Raw genomic sequence first — 10039 nt, forward strand, 5'->3', positions numbered from 1 at the left:
TTGTGGGATCCTGTATTTAGTAACAAAGTATTTTTTTTTTTAATAGGAAAAAAAGCCAGGCCTCTGCGAAACTGACTCAAGTTACAGACCTACCTTCTTTGTTTGAAGCAGAAAGCTCCAGAAAGGGAAAGCTGTGTGGTACCTTTAGATTATGATCAGAAGAACAGTGCAGATGCAAACCTTTACCTTGGAGGCAAGGAAATCTAGAGTAAGCTAGAGAGGAACTTCCTAGAAACCCTGTACCAGAGTACAGTCACTGTCACTGCTTTATATGAAATACTACTCTGAACATACCAAATATATGGAAGAAGGGGGAGATATTAGAAAAGCAATACCACCTTTCACAGCGCCATCCACTCCAAAGAATAGTTTTTTAATCATTTAATCTTTAATTTGTAAGCAGAAATAAAACTACCCATTCTCAGTATTGTGATTTTGTTAAAAGCAAGGAAGACCCTTTTTTAGAATGTCTTCTTTATTCTTCCTCTATTGGGATGGTTACGCTACAAGCCTTACAGGGACACAAAACTGAAAACTCATCTTTGCCTGACCTTTGTAGAGTCATGGAAGAGTTATGCCAAAGGAAACCCCAAAAAGCAAGAGGTGTATCTAAGGTAGGAGAGAGATGTCAGTGGGTTTCTTGCTTGTTGAGGTGGGGTCAAGTGTGTGATGAAATAGTAGAACTCCTATCTCACTTCATGCAAACCCCCCCTCCCTCTTTAACCAAAGATCTTTCCCTTCTGCTTGTAAATAAACAAATAGGCCCAGAACCTCTGTGGAGAAACTGAACAGAAATGCGGCTGCAATCCAATTTGCATTTGCACCAGGCCTCTCCTGGATCACTGGACTAACCTGTTACAGTAAATCACAGAGCCAGGAGTCAAAACACTTGATGACTACAGCAGGCACAGGGAAGCTGGCAGCAGTCATGCCATTGCTGGAGAAAGTGATAGGCTAGAGCTAATAACATGCCTTTAGGAAAAACTGTATAAGCCTCCTGGAATGGTTCTGTACCTACTGTATAGCAGGAAAACCCCTTTTATATTTGCTGCACCAAATTTGGCAGCAACAGTAAACTTTTCGGAGTGTAGTCTGGCGAGAGCAGCACATGGACAGTGTAAAGCATACAAATGACACTTTAATGCGGTCAGATGCGCTGAGAGGGCAGGGTGCATCCTCGGGCCGGGGCGGGCTGCTGCTGTCCTGGGCCACTTGGCAGCCCCTCGGCCGGGGCGTCCCTCAGGGGGCGTCGCCGGGCCCGGGCGACCCGTCCGCCGGGGGCGTGGCGGGCTCCTGCGCTCGCCGCCGCCGCCGCAGCCTTTCGGCGCCGGTTACCGTCATGGGGTGGAGCGGCAGGAACCCCGCCAGACCTGCAAGGAGAGGCGGTGAGCCGCGGCGAGCCGTACCGGGCCCCCACCCTGCCCTCCCGCTCCCGGCCGCCCGCCCCGAGCCTACCCAGGAGCTTCTCAGCGGGCCGGGAAAGCTGCGCGCCGCAGCCCAGCCAGTGGCGCAGCCGTTCCAGGTTGAGCCCCGCCACCCTCTCGCCGTGGGCGTTGGGCAGCGGGTCGAGGCAGCCGAGCTGCTCCAGGTACTTCCCGTCGCGGGCGCGCCTGCTGTGAGCTGCCACGATGCGGAAGAAGGGCCGGTTGGTGCAGCCTCCGAGGGCGAAGCGGATCACGACGTGCCCGCCACGGTAGCCCTTCAGGAGGCGGCTGCCTGCGAAGAGAGCGCGGGGCGGTGAGGGGAGGGGACGGGCCGGGCCGGGACGGGCGCGCCCGCAGGCACTCACCGAGCTGCACCATAGCGGCGGCTAGCCCCTCCCTGCGGCGCGCAGCGATGACGTACGAGGGGCCGGAAGTGCGGCGGCCGGCGCAGCCGCGGGCTGCCGGGCGGGAGGGCGGCCCAGCGCCGGGGAGCGGCGTAGTCCGCTCCCGCTGCCCCGGGGACAGAGGCAGGCGCGCTGCGAAGCCCCGTTTCTCGTCGCCGGTGGCGGGTGAGCGTCGGGGCCGTCCGGCGCTGAGGGCCAGGAACGCCGGGGAGGCCGCGGATGTCGGGAGGTCTCCTGCCCGCTGCGGTGTGTCCGGAGGGGAGGGGGCAGCAAGGGCTGCCTCGAAGGGCTCTTTGTCGGTCTCGGGGCTGAGCCCGGGCGTGCTGGCGGGAGGAGGGGGCGAGCTGCGGGTGCGCGCGCCGGGCAGCGGGGAGGGCTGGTCTGGGCTGCAGGGCAGGGGGCTGGCGGGAAGGGGCAGAGGGTGCCGGGGAGCTCGGGCTGGGGCGCTCCAAAGGCGCAGCTGTTCGGAGCGGGAGGGGAGGGAGCGGCGAGACAGGGCGGGGGAGTGATGCGGAGGGATGTGCAGCTCCGTCGTTTGGCTGCCCCCAAATCTTGTGAGCGAGAGCCTGCTGGGTGTGTGGCTTCCCTGGGGAAACGGGATCTTTGGGACGTCTTTCTTCAGCTCTCTCTATCCCGATTCTTCCCGCTTTGCCCTGTAGTGCGTTGCAATTTTTTTTCTCCATCGCTCTCTGTCTGGTTTCCCCGTCTCTGTTTTTTAATTTTTCCCTTTCTGCCCTGCAGCCTGTCACTGTTTTTCCTCTCTCCATGTTTCTCTGTACGGCTCTTGGTCCTTAGTTTTTAACATTCCTCCCTCTGTGTCTTATAGCCCGTTGTGGTTTTTCCATTCTCAATCTCTCTCTGTCCAGCCCCCAGTCCAGCCCTATTTTTTATGGCCTCCCTCTATGCCCCTGTAGCCCATTGCTATTATTTTCTTTCACCATTTTGCTCTGTCTGGCTCCCTGCCACTATTTTTCATTTCCTTGCTATCCGACTTTTAGCTTATTGCTATTCTTTAGTTCTCCATCTCTGTCTGGTTCCCTGTCCCTATTTATTAATTACTCACTCTCCACCCTGTACTTTATCTCTTTTTTTTTTGTCTTTCTTTCCCTGCCTCTATTCTGGGATGGTTCGGGGGGTGGGCCCGGCAGTGTTGTTGATGGTGGAGAAGTAAAGGCTGCAAGAGCGATAATAAAGTGCCGGCTGGGCTGCGGTGGTGCCGCCCCGCAGAGATGTGGGGCCGGGCCCTGCGCGGTTCCCGAGCGCTCCCCAAAACTGCCCGTGGGGCCCTGGGGGCGCAGGGCTGCGGCGTGGCTGCAGCCCCCCCACCCCTCGGCGTCGCACGTGGGGGCTGCAGGGGGGGTCAGAAAGCAGGCGGGGTGAGCTGCTTGGGGGCCCGAATAACGGAGGCCAGGTGTTGTGTTCCTGGGGCTCGAGGACAGGCTCACGCGGCTGATTTGGGGGGCTCAGGAGCAGATGTGAGCGGTGCGTTTTCGGGAGCTGACAGAGGGGACTCGGTGGTGTGGTTTTGGGCTCGGCAGCAGAGGCCGAGCGCTGCGTTTTTGGGGCTCGAGAGCAGGCTCGGCAGCTGGGTTTTTGGGCTCCGCCGTGGGCGCTCCGTGAGCTGGTTCGGGGGCCAAAAGCAGGAGGCAGATGGGCCGTTTGTGCGGGGGAGCAGGAGGGCGTCGGGGGGCCGCGTGGGAAAGCGGCGGGTGGGCAGGGTGCGTGGACGTTGCCCGGAGGCGGGGGTCTGGTCACGTTGGAGCCCGAAGTTCGGGGGGCCGGCACGCAGCGGGCCGGCCGAGCTGAACGTCCGAGGTGGTCTCCGGGGGCCTGGGTGCTTTTCAGACCCTGTACGCCCTCTTTGAGTCTCGCTCTTCTTTGTGCGCCACTTTAGAACGGATATTAACTAAACCATAATGCAAACTAATCCATATTTATATGACGTACAGCTATGAGGTTTTATAGGAAAAGTGCCGATGTGACAGCAATTGATTTCGGACCGTGCTGCAGCCGGGCTGAAGGAGAAGGAGCAGAAGCGAAGCAGGGCTTCAGTGCGGAGCTGGAGCTTCGATTAGCCGGAACTGGAGGGAGCGGGAGCCGGAACGAGACGGGGGGGGCGTCTGCCGTCCGGAGCGAGCAGCGGGGAGGTGAGTTGCCCTCCTGCCGGCGGGGAGCCCGGCCTCTTCCCTGGGGGACCGAATCCGCGCCTCCGTCTGTGCGGAGGGTCTCTCGCGGTCCCCTTCCCGAGGGCAGAAGCGAGGGCGGGGGTCCCCCGGCTGTGCCGGGGCAGCCCTGCTGCAAGGGGGCTCGGGCGAGGCGGCGGCGTCTCCCTGGTACGTGGCAAAGGGGAGAGAACCCGTCCGGTGGGAGCTCCCGGGGCGCGCGGCCTGGCCCGGCACGGCCCCCCCTGGCAGAATCCTCCCCCGTCCGCTGGGTGCGACAAACAGGTTCATTTTCTGCCTCTTTTTTTTTTTCCCCAGCGTCCCCTTCTGCGTCACACGAAGAAAATCCTGCGCGGTCGATTCCGCTCGCTGCTCGGGTAATGGCGCGTACGGGGCCGGGGGAGCGGGCAGAAACGTTATGGAGTTTGAGGACCCTCCAGGTACTCCACCTCAAACCCAGAGAAAAGGCAAACTCGCAGAAAAGCTGGTCGAAAACTGCAGTTAACAGAGCACGCCTTGTTCCCGAAGCGGTGCCTCGGTAGTTAGAAAAGTTTTCCTTTCTGCTAAAAGAAGGAACTTCCGCCCCGGATAAATGGAGGGCTGCCTGTTACCTTCTTTGGGGTCAAGCGTTTGTCCTCTGTTTGCTCCTGCTGATTTTATGGGCGAGTTGGAAATAGCCTTTTATACGCACAACTAGATTTTGAGTCGTATGTGGCGTCAGTAGAGTTAACTGCTGAGCACCTAGAGGCCAGTAGAAACGTATTGAGCGAAAGATGATGGAAACGGATGTTTTAACTTGATTTTTATTCCGTTTTTGTTTTTATTGCTTTTTTTGCACAGAGACGGTTTCCAAGGACAGACGGGTAGCCGCGCCGTAAGAAAAACATGCGACTCGGGACGTACGGGGCGAGGAGCGGCGTCCTAGAGTCCCGTCTGGGGTGGCGAATTCCGTTAAAGAAAATTGGCAGAGTCCGGGTCTCTAGGTTTGCTGATTCTTTATTGAAGCGACTCGGAGTTGGACCACCCCCGCAGCGAGTGGTACGTGAATCAAATTCGCTACCGGTGTATATAGAAACTAATAAGTAATTGCATCACAGACTTCTCCCGAGCTTCTGTTAAAATTTCACGAACTATTTCAATTCCTCTTTCTTCATTTGTCCAGAGTGCACAGAAGTCCGTTCTTCTCTGTCGGTCAGCGGATCTTTATCTTCTGGTTCTGCCTGGGCTCCGGTCAACACCCCATCCTTGATGTTCTGGCCGTGGTCAGCGTCCCGTCTTGACCAGCATCTCCTAAGTATTAACCTAAACCAAGTAAAGTCTAAGTTGTATAATAAGTTCTATTTAGAACCTTATTTCTACTAATTCTTATTTGTAAGTATTTGCGGCCAGCGGAAAAGAATGCAGGGACTCTGGGATCAGAGGGGGTGAGGGCAGAGAGCCCTGAGGCTCCTTTATTGTTCTTCTAGTACTCTATTGAAATGCTACAGTGCAGGTGGCCGGAGGAGGCAGTTTGAGATAATGTGGACATCCATTCACGTGCTAAGCGCTCATCCCCGGTTCTGGGAAGAGCCACAGTGTTGTAGGCTCAAGCCATCAACAGCCATTCCTTGTTTTCAGTTCTGTGTTCAGAACTGCCCTTGAACACACGTTTACTTCTTTCATGCCTCAAAGGGCGCCCTGAACTGCTCAGGGCTCCTTTATCTTAAAAGCCAGCGAGAACTATTCTCGGTGCCGCGTTCCCAAGCAAATGCTCTGCTCTACAAGTAAAGCGCAGCTGTTTGCGGGCTGCTGGCCTTCCACGAGTATTCTTTTAAGGTAAAAAAGGTTAAGCGTACATCCTTTTTACTAGAATCCTCAGAAATTAATACTTGTAGGCCTACTACTTAGCTACTCATTAAGCTTTGCCTGACGATCGGTTCAGTCATAGGTCAGGATTGTACAAAGGAGCTTTGAGAACTACATTCACAGATTGCGAAAGCCCACCCATGTTTGTCAGACTAGTATTTATTATTCTATTCTTAATTCTTTTTCACCTCTGTTGATTCTTATCTGCTTAATTCATGAGAACTTCTACGACAACTTATGTGAAAATTTGTACGACAGCTTTTATGTTAGGAATGTGTTGAAAAACGGCGTCCGCGAGTCTCGATGCCGATGTTAAGCTTTCAAACCGCTCGGGCTTTTAAAGGATGCGTTGTATGTCGAGCTGACCTGTTTACCTAGAGTCCTCCTCTAGCTCAACTGCTCTGCCGGCTCTTATCCTGACTGCGTTCGTCTTCTTTCTTCCGTGCTGCCGTTTGACCGTGCCAGCGTGTAATTTGGGAGTTCTGTTTTTCAGCTGCGCTGTCGTAAGCGTGTCGTGAGGCTCGGCGGCTACCCCCGGCGCAGGTTTGCCTGCAGGTCGTTGAGCGTTTGCGAGGGTGAGGGGCCAGCGTTGTGTGTGGACTCTCGTGGCTGTGGGTGCAGCAGGTGCTCCGCAGGGGCAGCAGCGAGGGGCATGTGGTGGTGGTGGTGTCCGGGCCCAAGAGGGGCTGGGGCATTGATGGCCCTGGGGAGCCCGTCCCGGCTCGGGAACGGGGCGGGGGGGGGGGGGGGGGGGGGGGGGGGGGGGGCGGGGAACGACATGTGGCGGAGCGAGAGCCGCGGCCCCGTCCTCTGGCCCTGTGCCGTGGGGCAGCTGCCAGGCTGCGGGACAGGGGCCGGGGTGGTGGGGGGCAGATGTTTGTGGTGGGGCTGCCTTCCCTTTATTTTTCTAGCAGAGCTCCCCTTTTTTTTGGGGGGGGGGCATGTAGACACGTAAATGGCCTTGCTAAAGTAAGGAGGTGGGGGTCAGGGCTATTTCCCTCATTTAGTGCCCTTTTTTTTGGGGTGAACAAAAAGCGGGGAGACGCTGGGGTGACGCTGACGTCGTTCGGGGCACCTGAATGTCACCGATGCGGGGGCAAGGATGCAGTGGAGAAGCAGGTAGGTGGGGCGGGGGGTGTGTGTGTGGGGGGGGGGTCCCCCAAAGCAGAGGGTGTCACGGCGTAAAAATAGCGACAATTGGTGGGAGAAGCAAGGTAATGGCGCCCCCTGGGGGCCGGGGTGCGGTACTGCGGGTGGGGAGCCGCGCATGCGCGGTGGGGGGCTCTGGCCGCGCTCGGTGCCGCAGCCGTCGTTTTTTACATTTTTCCATCCCCGTTTTAGTTTTCGGGGCCTACTTTTTAATTTTCTCCTCTTCTTAATCGCGGTTGTTTTTAAGAATGTCTCTCGGCGGCTGCGTTTTAGTTCGCCGCCGCTGTTTTTGCCGAGGGAGCGGTGCTTAAACGGGGCGCGGGCGGGACAGGGGCACGGGGGGCGTCCCCTGGGCAACCGCGCATGCGCAGTGGGTGGCTATGGCCGCTCAGTCAGTGCTGGCAATGGGCGGGGCCGTGTCCCCGAGGGGGTGGGCGGGGGCGTGGTCTCGGGCGGAACCCCGCCTCGGGGGTGGGGTATGGGCGGGGTCTCCTGGGGAGCCGCGCATGCGCAGTAGCAGGAGGCACTGGCTCGCCAGCTGCTGCCACCCTGTGGTCAAATTTCGGTACTGCAGCCGCCCCTTTTTTGTTGTTGTTGTTTTTCTTTTTCTTCTTTCCGCGCCCTTCTCCATTTCACTTTCCCGGGGCTTTTTTTAAACTTTCTCCTTCTTTTCTTAATCACGGTCGCTTTTAAATTTTTCTGTCTATTTTATCCCGTTCGCTGCCTTTATTTTGCTGTCTTTTTTGTTAATAATTGGTCTTTATGGTCGGGCAACCTGGCAAAAATCGCCGACGTTCGGGCACGCGCACTAGCTAAAATGAAGTTCAAAAAATGGCCGACTTAAGGTCAGGAAACCTGGCAAAATGGCGGCTCTTGCGCATGCGCACTAGACAAAACGAAGTTAACAACATGGCCGACTTAAGGTCGGGCAACCTGGCAAAAATGGCGGCTCCAGCGCAGGCGCAGTAGACAAAATGAAGTTATGAAAATGGCCGAATTAAGGTCGGACAACATGGCAAAATGGCGGATACTGCGCATGCGCGGTAGAAAAATGAAGTTACCAAAATGGCCGACATAAGGTCGGGCAACCTGGCAAAATGGCGGCTCCTGCGCATGCGCAGTAGACAAAAGTGAAGTTACCAAAATGGCCGACATAAAGTCGGGCAACCTGGCAAAATGGCGGCTCATGCGCATGCGCAGTAGGCAAAAATGAAGTTGCCAAAATGGCCGACGTAAGGTCGGGCAACCTGGCAAAATGGCGGCTTCTGCGCATGCGCAGTAGACAAAACGAAGTTGCCAAAATGGCCGACTTAAGGTCGGGCAACCTGGCAAAATGGCGGCTCTTGCGCATGCGCAGTAGACAAAACGAAGTTGCCAAAATGGCCGACTTAAGGTCGGGCAATTTGGCAAAATGGCGGCTCTTGCGCATGCGCAGTAGACAAAATGTAGATGCCAAAATGGCCGACTTAAGGTCGGGCAACCTGGCAAAATGGCGGATACTACGCATGCGCAGTAGACAAAATGAAGTTCTCAAAATGGCCGACTGAAGGTCGGGCAATCTGGCGCGGCGGGGGCGGGTCCCGGCGCGGCGCCTGCGCGGGCGCACAAGAGCGGCGGCGAGCGGCGCGGGCAGTCGAGAGTTTCGTTGCGGTGCGCGCGGCGTTGGCGGCGGCGCCGCGCCGGGGCAGGTGAGGGGCCGCGGGCACGGCGGGTTTGGGAGGGGCGATCCCCCGGTGGGGTCCATTCCCTTGTGGGGTCCGAGCTCTGCGCTCCCGGGGCTGGTGGGGGGGCGTGGAAGCGGCCCCGGGCCGCACGCTGCCCCGGGCTCGCCGGGGGTTTTTAGGGCCGAGCCCGTGTCCGGGCGGGGAGGAGCAGGGGCAGCCCCGTCCGGCTCTCAGCTGCCCGGTGTTGGGGCCGGGCAGGCTCTGCCGCTGCAGGCGCGGGTCGGGCAGCGGCGGCGGCGCGGGGGGGCTCCGGCGGCGCTGGTGGGTCCCGCTGCCCGCACGGGGTGGTGGGGGGGAAAGGGCCCCGACTGCTGCCGCCGGTGGGGGGGGTCCCGGGAGCGGGCCGGGCGGGGCTGCGCTCCCGGGGCGGCTGGGCCCGGCTCCCCGCGGGGGCTTTTGCGCCTGGGGGGGTTCGGGGGGCGGGCGTGGCGGTGCGGGCGATGGCAGCGAAGTAAAGCCTGCGAGAGAGATAATAAAACGCCGGCCGGGCCCTGCGCGGTTCCTGAGCGCTCCCCAAAACTGCCCGTGGGGCCCTGGGAGCGCAGGGCTGCGGGGTGGCTGCAGCCCCCCCACCCCTCGGCGTCGCACGTGGGGGCTGCAGGGGGGGTCAGAAAGCAGGCGGGGTGAGCTGCTTGGGGGCCCGAATAACGGAGGCCAGGTGTTGTGTTCCTGGGGCTCGAGGACAGGCTCACGCAGCTGATTTGGGGGGCTCAGGAGCAGATGTGAGCGGTGCGTTTTCGGGAGCTGACAGAGGGGACTCGGTGGTGTGGTTTTGGGCTCGGCAGCAGAGGCCGAGCGCTGCGTTTTTGGGGCTCGAGAGCAGGCTCGGCAGCTGGGTTTTTGGGCTCTGCAGCGGGCGCTCCGTGAGCTGGTTCGGGGGCCAAAAGCAGAAGGCAGATGGGCCGTTTGTGCAGGGGAGCTTCTGTTAAAGTTCTGCTAACTATTTCAGTTGCTCTTTCATCTCTCTCTGTTGACCCAAAAGGGAGCCCCAGTCAGGAAATCTCTATTTGAGATCTCTAGACTCTTCAGGGGGCCTCAGGTATTGAGCAAAGAAGAAATTAAAAGGCAGTAGTAGGGCATCTGGCTGCTGAGAATTAGCAATGCAGAGGTATATGTGCACAAATGTGTGATATCTCAAAATGTCAGCTACCTTGATACAGCATTTAAAACAGGAATTGATATTTAGAGCCTGCCTCTAGAGTAACAGCACAGAAAAAAGCTTTAGAAAGCATTATCTTCTATCAGATCACTTTGTTCTGATAAAGTAAAAAGGAACATAAAGTGGTCATAAAGACCAGGCTTAAGTATGTTTTTAGTAAGGTGCTGTGTGG

At 57.8% G+C, this 10039-nt stretch overlaps 3 protein-coding genes across 35 annotated transcripts in view; 1 reads left to right on the top strand and 2 right to left on the bottom strand.

The window, feature by feature from the left end:
- The window catches only part of SLC45A1 (solute carrier family 45 member 1), an 87278-nt gene extending 86851 nt beyond the window's left edge, over positions 1-427 (top strand). For all 33 annotated transcript variants that reach the window (XM_068414439.1, XM_068414440.1, XM_068414441.1 and 30 more), the window contains one exon: positions 47-427. The gene's annotated coding sequence lies outside the window, so the exon portion shown is untranslated. The remainder of the gene's footprint in view (positions 1-46) is intronic.
- A 691-nt stretch (positions 428-1118) lies between these two features.
- On the bottom strand, positions 1119-1842 carry MRPS16 (mitochondrial ribosomal protein S16). Its single transcript, XM_068414448.1, has 3 exons — positions 1790-1842; positions 1456-1716; positions 1119-1370 (listed from the first exon to the last, which is right to left on the bottom strand). The coding sequence occupies exons 1-3, from the start codon at positions 1800-1802 to the stop codon at positions 1240-1242; spliced, it is 405 nt and encodes a 134-aa protein (XP_068270549.1). The 5' UTR covers positions 1803-1842; the 3' UTR covers positions 1119-1239.
- Positions 1843-8823: 6981 nt separating this feature from the next.
- The window catches only part of LOC137671512 (E3 ubiquitin-protein ligase RBBP6-like), a 26513-nt gene continuing 25297 nt past the window's right edge, over positions 8824-10039 (bottom strand). Inside the window, exon 14 of the mRNA XM_068415108.1 lies at positions 8824-9166. Within this exon, the coding sequence (XP_068271209.1) occupies positions 8824-9166 (343 nt within the window). The remainder of the gene's footprint in view (positions 9167-10039) is intronic.

Source organism: Nyctibius grandis, chromosome 17 (genome assembly GCF_013368605.1).
Source record: "Nyctibius grandis isolate bNycGra1 chromosome 17, bNycGra1.pri, whole genome shotgun sequence".
Classification (NCBI taxonomy): domain Eukaryota; kingdom Metazoa; phylum Chordata; class Aves; order Nyctibiiformes; family Nyctibiidae; genus Nyctibius; species Nyctibius grandis.